This window comes from Bufo bufo, chromosome 4, assembly GCF_905171765.1.
Source record: "Bufo bufo chromosome 4, aBufBuf1.1, whole genome shotgun sequence".
Classification (NCBI taxonomy): domain Eukaryota; kingdom Metazoa; phylum Chordata; class Amphibia; order Anura; family Bufonidae; genus Bufo; species Bufo bufo.
Window position 1 is genome coordinate 168850537 of NC_053392.1, and position 19549 is coordinate 168870085.

General features: G+C 41.6%; 1 protein-coding gene across 1 annotated transcript in view; it reads left to right on the plus strand.

The window, feature by feature from the left end:
• The first annotated feature begins 17702 nt into the window (after positions 1–17702).
• MED12L (mediator complex subunit 12L) overlaps positions 17703–19549 on the plus strand; it is a 692480-nt gene continuing 690633 nt past the window's right edge. The window contains exon 1 of the mRNA XM_040429951.1: positions 17703–17801. Within this exon, the coding sequence (XP_040285885.1) occupies positions 17703–17801 (99 nt within the window). The remainder of the gene's footprint in view (positions 17802–19549) is intronic.

Genomic DNA, 19549 nt, shown 5'->3' on the forward strand with positions numbered 1-19549 from the left:
GAGTAGAAGTCCGCACGCATGCGTGAGTATATACAAGATATCGCGGGACCTTGAATTGGGAGGAAAAAGAAAACCTCTACAAGTCTGCGCACATACGCGAGGCTATATGATGCATTGCGAGAAGATGACTTAGCTAGCCCCGATAATTAGAAACCAATTAGAAGAAAGAAGGTGTAGTAATAGTAAGAAGGACATGACCGATCTAGTATCCCATTGGTAGTTGTAATCATGTGACAAAATACGAACCGTTAAGAGATGGTCTCCGCCCCCAACACTCATACCTGCACGATCCCCTGAAGACGCTGGGTGTCCAGCGAAACATGTTGGGATGCAGGGTGTATGAGTGTGAACTTTTTTAACTCGTGGTAGTAAGGGAGCTCCACAATAGGAGTGAATATACAGTTAAAATAGGTATAAATCGAATACAGTTATAAGCAAATATAGGCTATTATAAGTAGCTGTGAAATAACAGTGACAGTTTTGTCCAACAAGACGGAGCAGCACGCACCACTGGTAGTTTTAATGTGTCTATGTATGGTTAGTGACAATGTAGGAAGATTTTAAAGTAAATAAATGAAAGTAAAGTTTTAGCTACTATAAGCAGCACATGATCCAAAGACGTACATAGGTTCAGTGGGGTTTCGTCCCGTACTTCCGTTCCGCAAAAAGATAGAACATGCCCTATCTTTTTGCGTAACGGCGGGATTGCGGACCTATTAAAGTGAATGGGTCCGCGATCCGCTACAGCTGCACCACGGACGGTGTTCGTGCATTGCGGCCTGCAATTTGCGGGCCTTAGCACGACCACGGGGCGCACATGTTCGTGTGCAGGAGGCCTAAGGTAGATAGTGATACATCATAAAAGAGTTATTACTTTACATTTCCGATATGTCCACTTTCATGTTTGCATCATTTTATAAATTAAATTTTATTTTTTAAGGATCTTATAAGGCTTAAAATTTTAGAAGCAAATTTGTAAGAACATTTCAGAAACTCACTTTTTTAGGGATCACTTCAGTTATGAAGTCACTTTGTGGGGCTTGCATAGTGGACACCACCCATAAATGACCCCATTGTAGAAACTACACCCCTCAAGTTATTCAAAACAGATTTTACAAACTTTGTTAACCCTATAGGTGTTCCATAAGAATTAAACGAAAAAGGAGATGACATTTTTAAATTTAACTTTTTTGTCAGATTCTCCATTTTAATAAAATTTTTCCTGTAACACATCAAGGGTTACCAGCCAAATAAAACTCTATTTATTATCCTGATTCTGCAGTTTACATAAACACACCATATTTGGTCGTAAACTACTGTACGGGCACACCGCAGGGTGCAGAAGAAAAGGAGCGCCATATGGATTTTGGAGGGCAGATTTCACTGGGATAATTTTAAGTTGCCATATGACATTTAAAGACCCCCTGATGCACCCCAAGAGTAGAAACTCCAAAAAAGTGACCCTATTTTGGCAATTATAGGATATGGTGACACTTTTATTGGTACTATTTTGTGATATATAGGACTTTTGATTGCCCTATATTATGCTTTTTGTTCTGGCTCAGTTTTTTTATTTTTTGTCTTTTACGGTGTTCACTTGACAGGTTAGATCATGTGCTACTTATATAGTGTATGTTGTTATGGAAGCAACGATATCAATTATGTCTACTTTTATTTTTCTTTTGTTTCAGTTTTACATAACAAAGCATTTTTAATAAAAATCCATGTTTTTATGTCTCCTTTTTCTGAAAGCCATATTATTTATATTTTTCCGGTGATTATCTTATGTAGGGGCTCATTTTTTGTGGCATGAGGTGACGGTTTGATTGGTACTATTTCGGGTTACATACTATTTTTTGTTCGTTTGGTATTACACTTTTTGTGATTATGGGGACAAAAAAATAGATTTTTTGGCACGTTTTTTTTTTTTTTACAGTTTTCACCTGACAAGTCAAATAATGTGATAGTTTTATAGAGCAGGTTGCTACGGATGCGGCGATACCTTATTTGTTTATTTTTTAATACTTATTTTGGTTTTACACAATAAAAGCATTTTGGAAAGAAAAACAATCATGTTTTTATGTCTCCATTTTCTGAAAGCCATATCTTTTTTATTTTTTGGCTGATTGTCTTATGTAGGCTCTCATTTTTTGTGGGATGAGATGATGGTTTGGTTGGTATTATATTTGGGTACATGTGACTTTTTGATCGCTTGATATTACACTTTATGTGATGAAAGGTGACAAAAAATTGCTTTTTTTAGCACAGTTTTTATTTTTTTGCGGTGTTGACCAGATGGGTGGATCATGTTATATTTTTATAGAGCAGGTTGTTACGGATGCGGCGATACCGAATATGTCTGCTTTTATTTTTACATTTTTTTTTATTTTTGTTCTGCCCATATTGTTCATGGTAAATGTGTGCTATGTGCGGTTACAGATTATACTGCAATGTTAGTTTGATGTTGCTGCCATCTAGTGGTCAATATTAGTTATTATCTTGCCAGAACTTTTTTTCTCAGAGTGAGAGGCAGTAACCTTTAACCTGGAACTGTATTTCCTCCATTTCATGACTGCTCCTGGATCTAGCAGACTGCATGCAGAGGAGCTCTTGATCTATTCCTGGACTTATGATGGAATTGTCTGTGAGTACTCTCACTGATGTGTGGTGAGGCTGCTGTATTATGTTTAATATTCTGACACATATGTTTTGTTTTATGCTTATGTTGTAGTTGCCCTAGCACAAGAGAGAGCTAATGAAGCAGCTAGGGAAGCTGCCATAGCACAAGAGAAAGCAGCTAGGCAAGCTGTCATGGCACAAGAAAAAGTGGAATTAGAATCAAAATTGCTCATCCTGCAGAGGCAGAATGCCGCTGCAGTTGCTGAAGCAGAGGCCGCTGCCTACATAGGAACAAGTCAGTCAGGAAGCAAAAAATCAGAGGTTCCAGAAAAAGCTCTATTCTCTGCAGATCGTACAAGTGAGTACATCCAGAACCTTACTGATGCGCATACAAAGGAACAGTCTCTTAAACCTGAAGCAAAGGAATTCAGGCCGAGATCAACATACCCCCTGAGCAGACCCAATACACCACATGAGGTCAGCGGCTGCCAGCAAACCAAGAATGAAGCACCAGAAACCCCTAAGAACAAAAAGCTAGTGTTCCCATCACCTCAACCTATAGATTACATGTGATTTGTCAAATATTAAGTCGCACTACTGTGTGGGGTGGCGCAGGATGGGTGCTCTCAGCCAACAGATTCACCCAATCTATAAGCTAAAAACAATATTAAAAAGAAAGGGCTGGGCACTCTCTATATCTGGAGTCAATGGTACTTTTATTCAATAATAAAATATAATATATATAGTAATCACAGTGTTAAAAGTTAAATTAAATAATATATAAATAATATATAAATAATGCACAAGTCTGGCCAGACTAAAAATAATACCTACAAACACTTGTACAACCACAAAGTTCCTAAACACAATGGTTTTCTTGTAGACCAATCTGCATATAAATTTTCGAATGAGATTTCGGATGAACAAAAGATTCAAATATATAATCACAAGGAAAAAATTCGGATGCATAATCACAAGGAAAAAATTTCAGATATTCGATCCGAATATTCAATCCAATGTCCAACACCTTTTATAGATGAACTTATCCAATTTTTGCTGTAAGCTTGGTTGGTCTCTTTAGTCAATATAGTATGGCATCAAAATATATCTGTCGATTATATGCCGATTATATTTTTCATCACTAAGTGCTTATTCCATTTATAATTGTTTTGTTTAATTACATAACAGGTACACGTAGGCGGCTCCGATCAGTAATCCGCGGCGTCCCGCGTGGTAATCAGAATAAGGTTTTCCGCTATTGCTTGTACGTGTGAGTATCGACTTTGGTATTGAGCAAAATTGTGTGATGTATCCAAAGATTTGGGAAAGTTTTCGACAGATTGTTCTTTGTTATAACAATATAAAGTTTGACTTACTGGCGCCAGCAATTTCCTTCTAGTCCACAGCTTTGCAAATGCATACGGTGCAATCTCAATGGATTTCCTTCAAACAGGTTCAAAGCTGCAAAGGTTAGAAAGGTTGATGCTCCTTATGTTGAATCGGGGGGTCCAGTACCAGACGCGTTTCGGGGCTCTTAGTGGCCCCTTCCTCAGTGGTTGACCTCCCCTCCATAGTGTCTCATTTTATAGTGGGTTCCAGTGATTTACAAAATAGGAAATGGATCAGGTTTTCCTCAAACTCAGTACTGGATTTTAATTGTGGGATCTCTAAGTAAAACAGTATTATTTTCTCCAATGAAAATAGCACATTTCACAGTATTTTTCACTCTGCAGGCTTACTCCATGGTCTACATCATATAGCAACATAAAACACACCAAAAACAAAAAAAACGCATGCGGTATTGATGCGTTTTTGTTGCGTTTTCTTTGAAAATCATGTTTTTGGTTGTATTAATGTATGCATGTCTCAAATAAATATATTCATAAGTATAATAATGGTGTAAACATCAAACATCAAATGCTTAGTATCTTCATATTGATCCTCATTATATAGGCTTATACACATCCGTAAATGCTTATGCAGCAAGAAACGCACAATTTCGAAAAAAAACGCAAATGCAGTATTAATGCATTTCTAATGCGTTTTCATTGGTAAACCATTGTTTGGGTTATGTGGTACATAAATACTTCATAATATGCATGATACATGGGAATATACATATACAAAGAACATCTAAAAATATCTGAATATATAAACAATATATAAATATATAAAAATACTATAAAAAGTTTTATAAACAATATTAAAAAAAAGGCCTTCATGTCAGATATAACGATATGGAGCGATCTGTGTTCTCAAAAGCAATAGCTTATAAAAATGTCTCAAAACTATTTAAAAATATCACAAGTTTTGCAGACCTCTGTGTTAAAAGACCTAGTGTTAAAATACATGTAATATATTGGTCCTCTGCAGCTGGAACTCAAAAGTCATTAGTCATTGTTGTAAGTTGTATGTCAAGGGTGGGTGCCAACGGCAGAGAGGGACCGGCCACCTTAAATATGGTACGGTCCCTAGTCGGCCGATGACATCCACCCCAGGTCCAGTCTACAGAAAGCCAAATAATTCAAACTCGGAGTTCAACCCCATTGGAAGGAGTGTGTCAAATTCGAAAATCTTTTGTGTCTCCGCTCTTGACATCCTGCCTATGTGGTTCCCTCCCCTCCAATCTCTATGTACCTTTTCAAGGTCTACAAACTTGAGACCCGAAGGATCCTGGTTTTGCATATCTTTAAAATGACTAGAGAGGGAGTGGTTCTCGAAGCCCTTTTTAATCTTAGCAATATGCTCCGATATTCTCTTTTTTAATAATCTTTTTGTTCTCCCAATATATTGTAGTCTACAGGGACATTCGATAATGTAAATAACGTCACTTGTATCACAGGATAGGAATTCTTTGATCGTGTGTCTATGTCCATTTGAAGTCGATATTATTTCCATTGTCTTTTTTGGGAAGGACGTGGACTTGCAGTTATTGCACTGTCCACACCTAAAAAAACGTTTATCGGCCCATTTTTGTATAGTTTGTACTTTTTCCATTCTCGGTTTAATAGATGGGGCTACCTTAAGTCCCAGACTTGTGCATTATTTATATATTATTTAATTTAACTTTTAACACTGTGATTACTATATATATTATATTTTATTATTGAATAAAAGTACCATTGACTCCAGATATAGAGAGTGCCCAGCCTTTTCTTTTTAATATTATAGATTACATGTGTGAACAACAATGTGCAGTGGATGTCACCAAATAGCTCATCCGCAAAGAAATGGTTAGCTCAGGCCAGGGGTGGGATTCAAATTTTTAACAACAGGTTCCCTACTCAGCGGTGGATACGCAGCGCGTCACGAGTCACGACACATATTTACATACACCATATATATGCAACACAGTCACGACATATTTACATACACCATATATATGCTACACACAAATACACTATATATACACTACACACATACCACTCAACTTTTAAAAAGCCTTAGGAGCTAAACTCTGGAATTGAAGCGCTCATCTCCTGCTGCCGCTGTAATTTTAACAACCGAATCTGGAGCACTCTCCCCACAGATTCATGGCCCCTCCATGTTCTCACATTGCTTCTCCCCACATGGCCCCCTCCATGTTCTCTCATTGCTTCTCCCCACATGGCCCCCTCCATGTTCTCACATTGCTTCTCCCCACATGGCCCCCTCCATGTTCTCACATTGCTTCTCCCCACAGATTCATGGCCCCCTCCATGTTCTCACATTGCTTCTCCCCACTTGGCCCCCTCCATGTTCTCACATTGCTTCTCCCCACAGATTCATGGCCCCCTCCATGTTCTCACATTGCTTCTCCCCACATGGCCCCCTCCATGTTCTCACATTGCTTCTCCCCACATGGCCCCCTCCATATTCTCACATAGCTTCTCCCCACAGATTCATGGCTCCCTCCATGTTCTCAAACTTCTCATATAGCTTCTCCCCACAGATTCATGGCCCCCTCCATTTTTGTTATGTTGTCACATTTCAATTTCAGCCCCTGGTCGGTGGTCCCCTCCTTAATGCCAACTTGTCAGTGTCACACAAATCACACTCAACCAACCAGGCTGTCCTGAGTCCTGACCTGTCCAGACTCCTTTCTGTTAGGCTAGGGGCCGGCTCTTCAATCTTTCATGGCTGTGTGTGGGGTGTGGACTGTCAGCAACTAGGGCACTCTGCAGACAGTGAGAGGACTCCTCTCTCCTTCTCTGTTCTGGGCTGGCAGCTTCGCGGCGCTGCTCACTCTCAAGACACTCCCCTTTGTTGCCATGACTGCGAGGCTGGGGGCGGGGGGAGGGCGGCAGCACTGTGGAAGACTGGCTGACACACACACAGCCACGCTCACGCTGACTGACTGTAAGTAACGGCCGCAGGCTGAAAAATACAGGGGTGCAGGCGCAGCTGCAGGACCGGGTCGGGATCCCTGCTTCTCACCGGTCCTGCGAACCGCCTGTAATTTTAACAAACGGTTCGGCAGAACCGGAGAGAACCGGCTGGATCCCATGCCTGGCTCAGGCTTTCTCCAATTTGATGACTGTCCTGAAAACTATTGGGCATGGAAATCTTCCTTTCTGAATGCCACTGGTCTGAACTTATCACCATCAGAAATGCTTAATTTAATGATAAAATGGCTTGGTACCGAGTCAGCTGAGAAGGATGAGAAGAGCAAACCTGTTCAACCCTGCAGCAGGACTCAACATGACCTGGAGAAGACTAGAATAAACGTATGGATCCCCAGAGGTAATAGAAGGAGCACTGTTGAAAAAACTTGGAGTATTTCCCAAGGTGGGCTACAGAGACAACGTGTGGCTACAAGAACTAAGTGATCTTCTACTAGAGATAGAATATGCCAAAGAGGATGGCTACTTGCAAGTACTTTCGTATCTAGATACAGCTAGAGGCACTAATCCCATAGTAGAGAAACTACCCTCAAATCTGCAAGACAAGTGGATGTCTGTGGGAGGTAAATTTAAAGAAGATTATGGAGTCGCTTTTCCCCCTTTCTCTGTGTTTTCTAGATTTGTCCGACAGCAAGCGAAAATCCAAAGTGATCCCAGTTTCGCCTTCACCACCAGCGGCAATCAATCACACAGACCTGAGAGACCCCACAGACCTCATGGTAGGACCTCTGTATCCACACACAAAACAGCTGTACCTTCAGAAGTCACAGACTACCAAACCACCCACAAGGTACACACCATAGAAAACCCTGATAGACATTGCCTAATACATAAAAAAACACATCCACTAAAGAAATGCAAAGGCTTTAGAAGCAAACCCATTGCAGAGCGGATGTCCTTCCTTAAACAAAACGGCATCTGTTTCAAGTGCTGCGGATCTACTTATCACATTGCCAAAGACTGCAAAATACCAGTAGAATGTACAGAATGTGGCAGTGAGAGACACATTGCAGCTTTGCGCCCTGGCCCTGCTCCTCCACCACTAGAGACTGTAGAACTCATGAAAGATCAGGGCAGGGAGCAACAAGAGACCCCACTCTCCTCAGTAATGTCAAATTGCACTGAAGTATGTGGACAAGGCAAGAGTGCACGATCATGCTCTAAAATCTGTTTTTGTTGTGTATCCCACTGGAGAGAGAGAAAGGACAGTGAAAATGTATGCAGTGCTAGATGAACAGAGCAAAAGATCCCTTGCAAAGTCAGATTTCTTTGATATCTTTAACCTTAAGGCAAGTGCAGTTCCATACACTCTAAGGACATGTGCGGGGACAATTGAAACCACAGGGAGAATAGCTACTGTCTTTACCATTGAATCCTTCAATAAGAAAGTGCAGTTCCCACTTCCTACCCTAATAGAGTGTGGCATGATACCTGACGACAAAACTGAGATTCCCTCTCCAGAAGTAGCCCATCACCACACTCACCTCCGCTCAATTACTCACCTTATCCCAGCTGTTGAGCCAGATGTTTCTATCCTTCTCATTGTAGGAGAAATTTGCCTGGGGACAGTGCACCAGCCTAACAACATTAGCACTTTGAAGACGTCTGTGTTAACAAATGGACGCACATCCCTTTTCAGTCCCTGTCACAACAGCTTCGTTGTCAAGGAAAGCTTTGGCAGGTCAACACAACACTGTGACTCTTCTACACTATATAGTAAAGAAGAAGTAAATTCCAACATTGAGATAGACAATCTAGGGATAACAGTGTTCCAGAAAACTAAAGATGATGATAAACAGGCCCTCTCTATAGGGGATCAGACCTTCCCTGCAGATTATGCCACTAGACCTACTCAAGCAGCATGCCTTCAGAACTCTATATGGTTCTCAGACCCATCCTTTCTGTACCAACCACACTGTGAGAAGAGAGACACTGCTAATGTTTATCCACTCATAGAGCCCGAAACTGACCCTGAAATCAGATCGGAAATTACAAGTTTCAGTACCAAAGCTTCTGAAGCCACACTTCACTCACATTGCTTTAATAGATTTTCTTGCTGGAAGATATTAGTTAAGACCCTAGCCAGACTCATCCATGTCACTAAAACCTTCCGGAGGGAAACCAGCAGCAATCAGGTCAGAAGGTGGTAAAGTTTCCATGAACAGGTCAATCTAGAAGAACTTGCTCAGGCAAAGTCTGTTATCATTTCTTCTGTTCCAAACAAACATTTCCAGAAGGAAATTGACTGCATCAAAAAACAAAAAGACATTCCCAAAACAAAGCCGTCTTAGGAGGCTTAGCCCCTTTTTAGACATGAATGGGTTGTTGAGAGTAGGTGGACGTTTGTCTCTTGCTGAACTTTCAGAGGAAGAGAAATAGCCTATCATTATACCTTATGATCACCACATTGCGACACTGCTTGGTAGGTACTATCATGAACAAGTAGTTCACCAAGGGCGACACATCACAGAGAGTGCAATTTGATCCGCAGGTTTCTGGATTCTTGGTGGCAAACGCTTGGTATCAGCTGTTATACACAAAGGTGTCATCTGTCGCAAGCCGCGAAGAAGATTACAAAGTCAAAAGATGGCAGAGCTACCAGAGGACAGAGTAATTGCTCAACCACCTTTCACCAATGTGGGCTTAGATGTATTTGGTCCATGGTCTGTTTTAACCCGTCGCCCTAGAGGAGGCAGCGTGGACAGTAAATGATGGGCAGTCCTTTTCACTTGTTTGTCCACCCGAGCTGTACACATAGAGCTACTTGAAGCCATGTCAACATCAAGCTTTATTAATGCCTTGAGGAGATTCTTCTCAATTCGTGGCCCAGCAAAACTGCTCCATTCTGATAGAGGAACAAACTTTGTAGGAGCCTGCAAGGAACTTAACATTTGTGCCAGCGAATCACAATTGCAAGACTTTCTCCAAGACAGAGGATGTACATGGGTCTTTAATCCTCCACACTCCTCACACATGGGTGGTGTCTGGGAGAGACTTATAGGTATTGCCAGGCGAATATTGGACGCTATGTTGCTACAAACCAAACCTGCTCACTTGACCCATGAGACTTTAAGCATCTTTATGGCAGAGGTTACAGCTATTATGAATGCCAGGAGATATTGGAAGTCACTTACAAAGATCAGCTTTTACGCCAGTCTTTGTCTCCTATCTGCACTGCCGTAACTTGCACCTAATTTATGATGAGACATGTGCGTCGTCATAAATCAGGTGCATCTCCGCCATCATTTGCCTGTCCAGTAAAAATAATCCACTCCCTGAGTGGAGTAGTTTTACACCAACATTTACGCCTGTTTTCAGGCATAAATATTAGTAAATTTGCCGGGTCTGCTATTCCGGCCCTCATCATTCTCATTTCACTTTCTTACCACGCCTAAATGTCGAACATGGTGTAAAAACACCAGTGTGACAAAATATAGCCACATGGGCATTAAAAAAAATTGCAATGGGGGGGGGGGGTCCTGTGGCTTTTTCTTCTTTTACACCTGAGTTGTACCGTGCTACGTAAATGACCCCCATTAGGTCTGTACAGGTCTTCACCTCTGGGTATAAACAGTAAGGGCTCTTTCATGCGAAAGTGTGCAGCCTGTGCCGTATTGTGGACGGCAAACAGCAGGTCCACAATATACTGGCATCGGCACTCCATATCACAGATGCGGACCCATTCACTTGAAATGGGTCCGCAACCTGCAAGATATGAAGCGGTGCGGAGCAGAGGCATGGAGCGGAAGCACCACCGAGCGATTCCATGGGATTTCCGTCCGTGTCTCCACACTGCAAAAAACTAAAACATTCTATTCTATTTTTTTTGCGGTGTGGACTGAATGTTGCGGATTGCGGACCCATTCAAGTCAATAGGTCCGCATCCGGAAACGGCGGAAACATGGTGCCCGTGCGTTATACGTTTGTTTACATGAGCCCTAAACCTGACAGCAGAGGTTGAAGATGATGAGGAATTATGTTAGAAAGTTGCAGATCCTTTCATTGTACAATGATGAAGATGTACTGTATTTTCTGAAAACTCCAAAGGTCTGTGTAGGGAATTGGTTTACCTGGCATCTACGGGACTTCACCACAAAGAAACAACATAATAATAATCACAGATTCCCATGAGCACCGCTGATTGAGCTTAGCCGACACAAACGAGCGTCCTTTCCCTTTAATTTCCCTGTGACGTGGCCAGCTGTGAAGTGGGTTGGAAGCCGGCAGCCTGACAGACGTCAGCCTGTGCAGCTGGAAGAACAAGTGCATGGTGGTGCTTTGATTTTGTGAGGAGCCAGGACTCTGCAAGCACTGCAGCACTCACTGGATCCCTCCCAGAGCCTGCAGCACAGAACAGCTCTGTTCATTGACCCGTTCTGAATATCGGCTGCAAGCCTTGTCATCCCTCTCCCAACCCCCTCATGCACTAAATAAGGGATGAAAGCAATAGCAGTCCTGGAGCGCCAGCATCCTCGACATGTACCATATTACTGGTGACACCTACAAGTAACCTGACTAGGAGGTCTTCCCACCACCAAGAGGCCGGATACCGGTTCTACATAGCCTGAGGCCAAGGCAAGTAAAAGTGCACACACCATTCAGTAGCCGGTAGCATAAATAGTTCACTGCTGTTGTGTAGGAGTTAAAATTGTGCTTAGCAACGGCAGTCAAAAACTACTACAATAGTGTCGCTGAATTATAATGGCATGTAGGCGCTTTCTACTATTAACCCTTTCATTGCTTTAGTAGAGCAGAAATAGTTCACCCAGAACGGATTAAATTGTTGTAGCTTGCATAGTCAGTGAGGATCAAAAGCTTCAATCACGCTGTTGTGTGGGACATTGTTTGCCAAGATCCTTTTCTTTCAGGATTAAAAGATTCTTTCATGGTACAAAGCCTACAAGTTTCAATGATGAAGGCGGTGGCATTTTTTGTTAAAATGAATATCTCTTGTGAGTTTATTTAATTTTTTTGGAATTTCATTATTTTTAATATATTGGAAAGTTTATGGACTCATAGCACTGAAGCTGGAGATTAAAGTTCATCTAACCATAGTTTGAGAAATTAGTGTTTCTCAATCGTTTGTTATGGTTGACGACCAGGTTGGAAAAAAACTGACAAGAATAGGACACGTTATATTTTTATTGCGGGGCCACGGAACTCCGTGTGCTGTCCGCATCTTTTTGCGGCCCCATTGAAGTGAATGGGTCCGCACCCGAGTCGCAAAAACCGAGGATCGGATGCGGACCAGAACAACTGTCGTGTGCATAAGGCCTTAGCATGTAAGCCGGCCTGTAAACCAACCACGAGTCAGTGGAAAACCAGTGGAGACATGCACTGATTTGGTCCATGATACGGATCAAACACGCCAATTGATGTCTGTCAGTGGTTTTCACTGACCATTGGTAGGAGATGCACTGGAAATCCTTTTTCAGCCTAGCAGTGTCCGTGGAATGTATATGACACACAGAAGGCAAAAATGAATACATGGACCAACATTTAACTCTTCACAGATATCATCACGGAGAGACACTCAGATTTATTAAACTGGTGTAATGGAAAACTGGCTTAGTTGTTCATAACAACCAATCAGATTCCACCATTCATTTTCCAGAGGAAAGCTGATTGGTTGCTATGGGCAGCTAAGTCAGTTTTCCTTTACACCAGTTTGATAAATCTAGCCCACTGACTGTCTTGTCATGGACATTATCACTGACCCAGACTTGTGAAAGAGGCTTTAGTCTAGCATGTTGCTGGTGGGATTGGTTATATGAATGATCCCAACAAACAACGGATTGGTTGCATTGCATCTTATGTACGGCCAACTTAAACTAGGCCTACATGTACCCCTACCTGCCAAGCTTGCACCATTAGAACATTTGCGCATTTCTAAAATTTTATGTATATCCAGCTTGAGTTTTCTGTCATTAGCTAAATTCACATAATATTATCAAGTTCTAAATCAGATTAGGCCCATACAAATGTTCTAGAGGTCTTTGGTAACATTTCAGTAACACAAATACAATCCTAAATATTAGCATCTCCTGAAATGACAGTGCTAGAGATCTCTCATAAATAGGTGTTGAATGCGAAATTGTATTATGACCACTGAATATATGATACGAAGGAGAAATAGTCAGATGTTTGCACATTATTTGATCCAAGATTTCCATCAGTGATGGTGAGCCAAAACCAGGTGTGATTCAAAAACACAGAACAGGTGCAAATCTGTCCATTATACCTGATCTCTGTGTAGCCTTCACTTCTGGTTTTAGCTCAGAATTGCTGATGGGAATCACTGACCACACTGGGGGTCTGGCTGCGCATGGCCGTTCCCAGCTACGCCAGATCTGCTGGAACAGCCTGCTGGATCAGTGAAACGCATATGTGCATCAGCCCTTAGGGTACAGCATCGTGGTCAGGTTTCCTGATGCAGTTTTTGAAACAAAAACCAGTATGGAATTAAAAAGAGGATAAATTATATCTGTCCTGAGTCCTGATTTTGGCATCCATAACTGCATCAGGAAACCTGACTGTGTGGCTGTACTCAAAGGGTACTTCCACACCATGAAATTCATAAAGCTATGGCAAAATGTCTGAAAAACACCACAGTGTTGTGGTTTGATTTAAAAAAAAAAAAAAACAACATAAAACGAAAATAAAACCTCATGAAACTGTCTTAAAACACCCACGGTATACAAAAACGCTGTGCAGATTTTAAAACTATGCCGATTATTTTTTTTTCTATGAAAAGAGAGTAAGATTTGGAAAAAATATTCCATACAGATAAATGGGTGTATATTTTAGATCCAGAAATTTTACTCACCAAAAATACATTTTTGATTGTGTTATCTTACCCATATGTTAAAGGGAGTCTGTCAGCACATTTACCCCTTTTTAACAGTTCCCATAGCGCTGTAGCCGCAACACAGATGATTAAAACGGTACCTTTATATGCTTTTGTGGACTTGTAAAATTGCCAAAAACGAACTTTGATGCATATGTAAATGAGGGCTCGCAAGTGCCCAGGGGCGGCGTCCACCGCGTTGGTGCCCAGGCATCTCTGCCTCTTCGGCTCTTATCCCCGCCCAGCCTCTTCCTCTGCCCGCCCATCTGTTTTCTCTCCCCCTCAGCGAGATCCCGCGCCTGTGCGCAGACTTCCTTGGCCGGGGCATGCGCACTGCGATGCCCATTGCTGGCACGGCATCGCAGTAGCTTATGCGCATGCGCAGGCTAACGGATCATACAGAGAGGTAAATTTATCTGTATGATCCGTTAGCCGGCGCATGCGCATAAGCTACTGCGATGACGTACCTGCAATGGGCATCGCAGTGAGCATGCCCCGGCCAAGGAAGTCAGCGCGTAGGCGCGGAATCTCGCTGAGGGGGAGAGAAAACAGATGGGCGGGCAGAGGAAGAGGCTGGGCGGGGATAAGAGCCGAAGAGGCAGAGATGCCTGGGCACCAACGCGGTGGACGCCGCCCCTGGGCACTTGCGAGCCCTCATTTACATATGCATCAAAGTTCATTTTTGGCAGTTTTACAAGTCCACAAAAGCATATAAAGGTACAGTTTTAATCATCTGTGTTGCGGCTACAGCGCTATGGGAACTGTTAAAAAAGGGAAAATGTGCTGACAGACTCCCTTTAACTATGCTGAAAAGAAAATGATTCAACTTTAAAAAAAAAGCATTTTATTTTTGCCCAAAGAGCCATTATAATTCAATGCCTTCTAAACTGATGAACACCATTTGGATCAGATATAGAAGTATCTCACAAAAGTGAGTACCCCCCCCCCCTCACATTTTTGTAAATATTTTATTATATCTTTTCCTGGGACAACACTGAAGATATGACACTTTGATACAATGTAAAGTAGTCAGTATACAGCTTGTATAACAGTGTAAATTTGGTGTACCCTGAAAATAACTCAACACAGCTATTAATGTCTAAACCGCTGGCAACAAAAGTGATTACACCCCTAAGTGAAAACGGGCACATTGTGGCCAATTTGACTGTTTCCCTCCCAGGTGTCATGTGACTTGTTAGTGTTACAAGGTTTCAGGTGTGAATGGGGAGCAGGTGTGTTAAATTTGGTGTTATCGCTCTCACACTCTCTCAGACTGGTCACTGGAAGTTCAACATGCACCTCATGGCAAAGAACTTTCTGAGGATCTTAAAAAAAGAATTGTTTCTCTACATAAAGATGGCCTAGGCTATAAGAAGATTGCCCACACCCTGAAACTAAGCTGCAGCATAGTGGCCAAGACCATACAGCGGTTTAACAAGACAGGTTCCAGTCAGAAAGGCCGCGTCATGGTTGACCACAGAAGTTGAGTGCACATGCTCAGTGTCATATCCAGAGGTTGTCTTTTCAAAATAGACAAATGAGTGCTACCAGCATTGTTGCAGAGGTTAAAGGCCTGTCAGTCCTCAGACCATATGTCACACACTGCATCAAATTGGTCTGCATGGCTGTCATTCCAGAAGGAAGCCTCTTCTAAAGATGATGCACAAGAAAGCCTGCAAACAGAAGGTGAAGGAGTGCAAGGTCTCTAACATCCACCAGCTCCGTGATGTAATCATGGAGGAGTGGAAGAGGATTCCAGTGGCAACCTGTGAAGCTCTAGTGAACTCCAAGATAAACTTATTAGGTCAGGTGGTGTCAAGCATGTGTGGCGGCAACCAGATGAGGAGTACAAAGACTAGTGTGTCTTGCCTACAGTCAAGCATGGTGGTGGGAGTGTCATGGTTTGGGGCTGCATGAGTGCTGCCGGCTGAAGGGAACTACAGTTAATTGAGGGAACCGTGAATTTCAACATGTACTGTGACATACTGAAGCACAGCACGATCCCCTCCCTTCGGAAACTGGGCCGCAGAGCAATATTCTCACATGATTGTGACCACAAACATACTGTTCTTCCAAGATGACCACTGCCTTGCTAAAGAAACTGAGGGTAAAGGTGCTGGACAGACCAAGCATGTCTCCAGACCTAAACCCTATTGAGCATCTGTGGGGCATCCTCAAACAGAAGGTGAAGGAGTGCAAGGTCTCTAACATCCACCAGCTCTGTGATGTAATCATGGAGGAGTGGAAGAGGATTCCAGTGGCAACCTGTGAAGCTCTAGTGAACTCCATACCCAAGAGAGTTAAGGCAGTGCTGGAAAATAATGGTGGCCCCACCAAATATTGACACTTTGAGCACAATTTGGCCATTTTCACTAAGGCCCCATTCACACGTCCGCAAAAGGGTCCGCACCTGTTCCGCAATTTTTGCGGAACGGGTGCAGAGCCATTCATTCTCTATGGGCCCGGACGTAAAGTGGAGAGCACACTATGTGCTCTCCGCATTTGCGGAGCGCGGCCCCGAACTTCCGGTCCGCAGCGCTGCAAAAGATAGAACATGTCCTATTCTTGTCCGCAGCTGCGGACAAGAATAGGCATTTTTATAGGGGGTGCCGGTCGGGTGTGTTGCAGATCCGCAATTTGCGGGTCCGCAACACACCACGGACGTGTGAATGGACCCTTAGGGGTGTACTCACTTTTGTTGCCAGCGGTTTAGACATTAATAGCTGTGTTGAGTTATTTTGAGGGTACACCAAATTTACTGTTATACAAGCTGTACACTGACTAGTTTACATTGTATCAAAGGGTCATATCTTCAGTGTGGTCCCAGGAAAAGATATAAAATATATCTCACTTTTGTGAGATACTGTATATACTTGAATATACACTTGGAATCATTTTGTGAAATCCATCATTTTGTGGGTGGATCCAGTATTGTAATTCATTCACTCCAAGTACTGGGTACCTCTTGCGTACACAAAAATCTGTTAGTAGTGCTTCAGTTGCCCCTTAGAAATTAAGAGATCTATAGCCATATGTCAAATATAGGTAGGAAAGGTGCCAAAAACCACATGAAGAACATGTGTGCAGTGTGACCATTATTTTGGACTGCATAACATGAAAACTGAGGTCATAGTGAATATATGGAGCTAGAAAGTATTTTCTCCCTTCCATATGTCCACTGTTACAGTTCATGCACTATAGATGGAACAGTAATATGGCTTCCATAGAGATGAGCCATACTGTACCTCCATGTGCCTCTGGTTTCATATACAAGCATATGGAAGTGACTTATGTCAGACTGCATTCTGCCTTACCAGCTCCAACTACCAAATACATGAGCTCTTAGTTCACTTTTTTTTTTTTATAGTGAACAGTTTCTAGTTCATAAACACAATTTTATGATACGAAACCCAAAAGTTTAACACAGTTTTGATTTGTGTGGAAAAAGTTATTCATGTATCAGCCTGATAAAGGTTACAAAGTTGTTTCTAAGACTCACTGAGACTCCACTGAACCACAATGAAAGCCATTATGTGGTAGAAGTTGTAACCATTACAAATCTTCATGGCCTGCATGCCAAAATTACGGTACTTCAAGGACAAGGTAAAAGCTCATACAAGAAATCAGAAGACGTCACATAAGAACAACCAAAAAATCTGCAGAATACAGCTTATGTCATAATCCATGACCCTACAATAAGAAAGGACTGGTTGAAAACTTCTTCTCTCTACTTTTGGCCGAACACTTTATCATTGCAGGTGGTAACTTGTGTTTGTCTTTTCAGATTTAGTAAAGAACTATCCAGTCGACTGAGTGTCTGTTTGTCTTATTCCACCTCATTATCATGAAAGATCATGGCTGCTTTGGGAATTCTTAGCTATGAACAAAGACCTCTGAAAAGACCTCGCCTTGGACCACCTGATGTCTACCCACAGGACCCTAAGCAGAAAGAGGTACATGTTTTTTGTATACTAATGAGATCCTGGGGATTACAATCTTGAATGTGAAAATGTATCATGAATGGCAATGGGTGTAAAGGAAAAGTGGATAGATACCCATGACCAACAAAGAGCCTCTGCAAAAATTAGAGGTAAATTCTGATTGGATGTCATGGATAACAGATCTGTTTTTTTTGCACTAGTTGTTATAAATCTTCCTCATTGTTCTTAAAAATAATCATGCTGGTGTAAAAGTTATTTATTACAGCTTCAACCAAGTCCCAAACTTCAAGAGGAAATGTCATTCTTGTGAGGATACTTGATACTATAGAACAATATGGAGGAAATGTGCATTTCTTCAGAATACTCTTGTGATACTATCTGGGTAATAGAAAAATGGTCTTGATATCACAGACAGTATAATGGTCTTTTCACACGGTGTCTGGATCGTCCATTTCCCATATGCGCTGAGAAAGCTCTGTTAAATGAACCCATAGAATAATGCCACTGAGTGACATCTGTCCCACATATGCGTCCATTTAAAAAAAAGACGTATACTGCATGGTATACATTTTTTACTGGAACTCTTTGCATGGGGTAGTGCAGTCTCCTGCACTTTTTTAGATGCCACTGAATGGAGGCCAAAAGAAAACATTTTGGCATCCATTGGTGTTATGGGTTTCTATGGGTCCATTTAACCTCTTCACTATGAGCCACTTTTCACCTTAAATCCCAGGCCTATTTTTGCAAATCTTACATGTGTCACTTTAAGCGGTAATAACTTTGAAACACTTTTACTTATCCAGGCCAGTCTGAGATTGTTTTCTCGTCATATATTGTACTTCATGACAGTGGTAAAATTTAGTCAAAAAATGTCATTTTTATTTATTAAAAAAATGCCAAAATTTACCAAAAATTTCTGCAAATTAGCAAATTTTAATTTCTCTACTTTTATAGTAGATAGTAATAACTCCAAATATAGTTATTACTTTACATTCCCCATATGTCTACTTCATGTTTGGATCATTTTAAAAATGACATTTTATTTATTGGGGACGTTAGAAGGCTTAGAAGCAAATCTCGAAATTTTGAAGAACATTTCCAAACCCCAATTTTTTCAGAACCAGTTCAGTTATGAAGTCACTTTCTGAGGCTTACATATTAGAAACCACCCATAAATCACCACATTTTAGAAACTACACCCCTCAAGCTATTCGAAACTGATTTTACAAACTTTGTTAACCCTTTAGGTGCCCCACGAGAAGTAAATAAAAAAGTGGAATGAAATTGAAAAATTTTCATATTTTTTAGCAGATTTAAAATTTGTATCTATTTTTTCTACAATAAGAGTTAACAGCCAAACAAAACCCCAAATCTATTATCCTGAATCTGGAGTTTACAGAAACACCCCATGTGTGCTCAAAAACTGATGTATGGGCGCACAGCATGCTTCAGAGTGGAAGGAGCACCATATGGCTTTTGGAGGACAGATTTTGCAGGAGTGGCTTTTGGGAGCTATGTCGCATATGAAGACACCCTGAGGTACCCCTAGAGTGGAAACCCCCAAACAGTGACCCCATCCTGGAAACTACACCCCTTAAGGAATATTTCAAGAAGTGTAGTGAGAACTTTGTCCTCACATGGGATTCATGGAATTGGCTGTGGAAATGAAAAATTAATTTTTTTTTCCAGAAAAAGTTGCTTTACACCCACATTTTCACTTTCACAACGGGTAACAGGACATAATGCACCCCACATTTTGT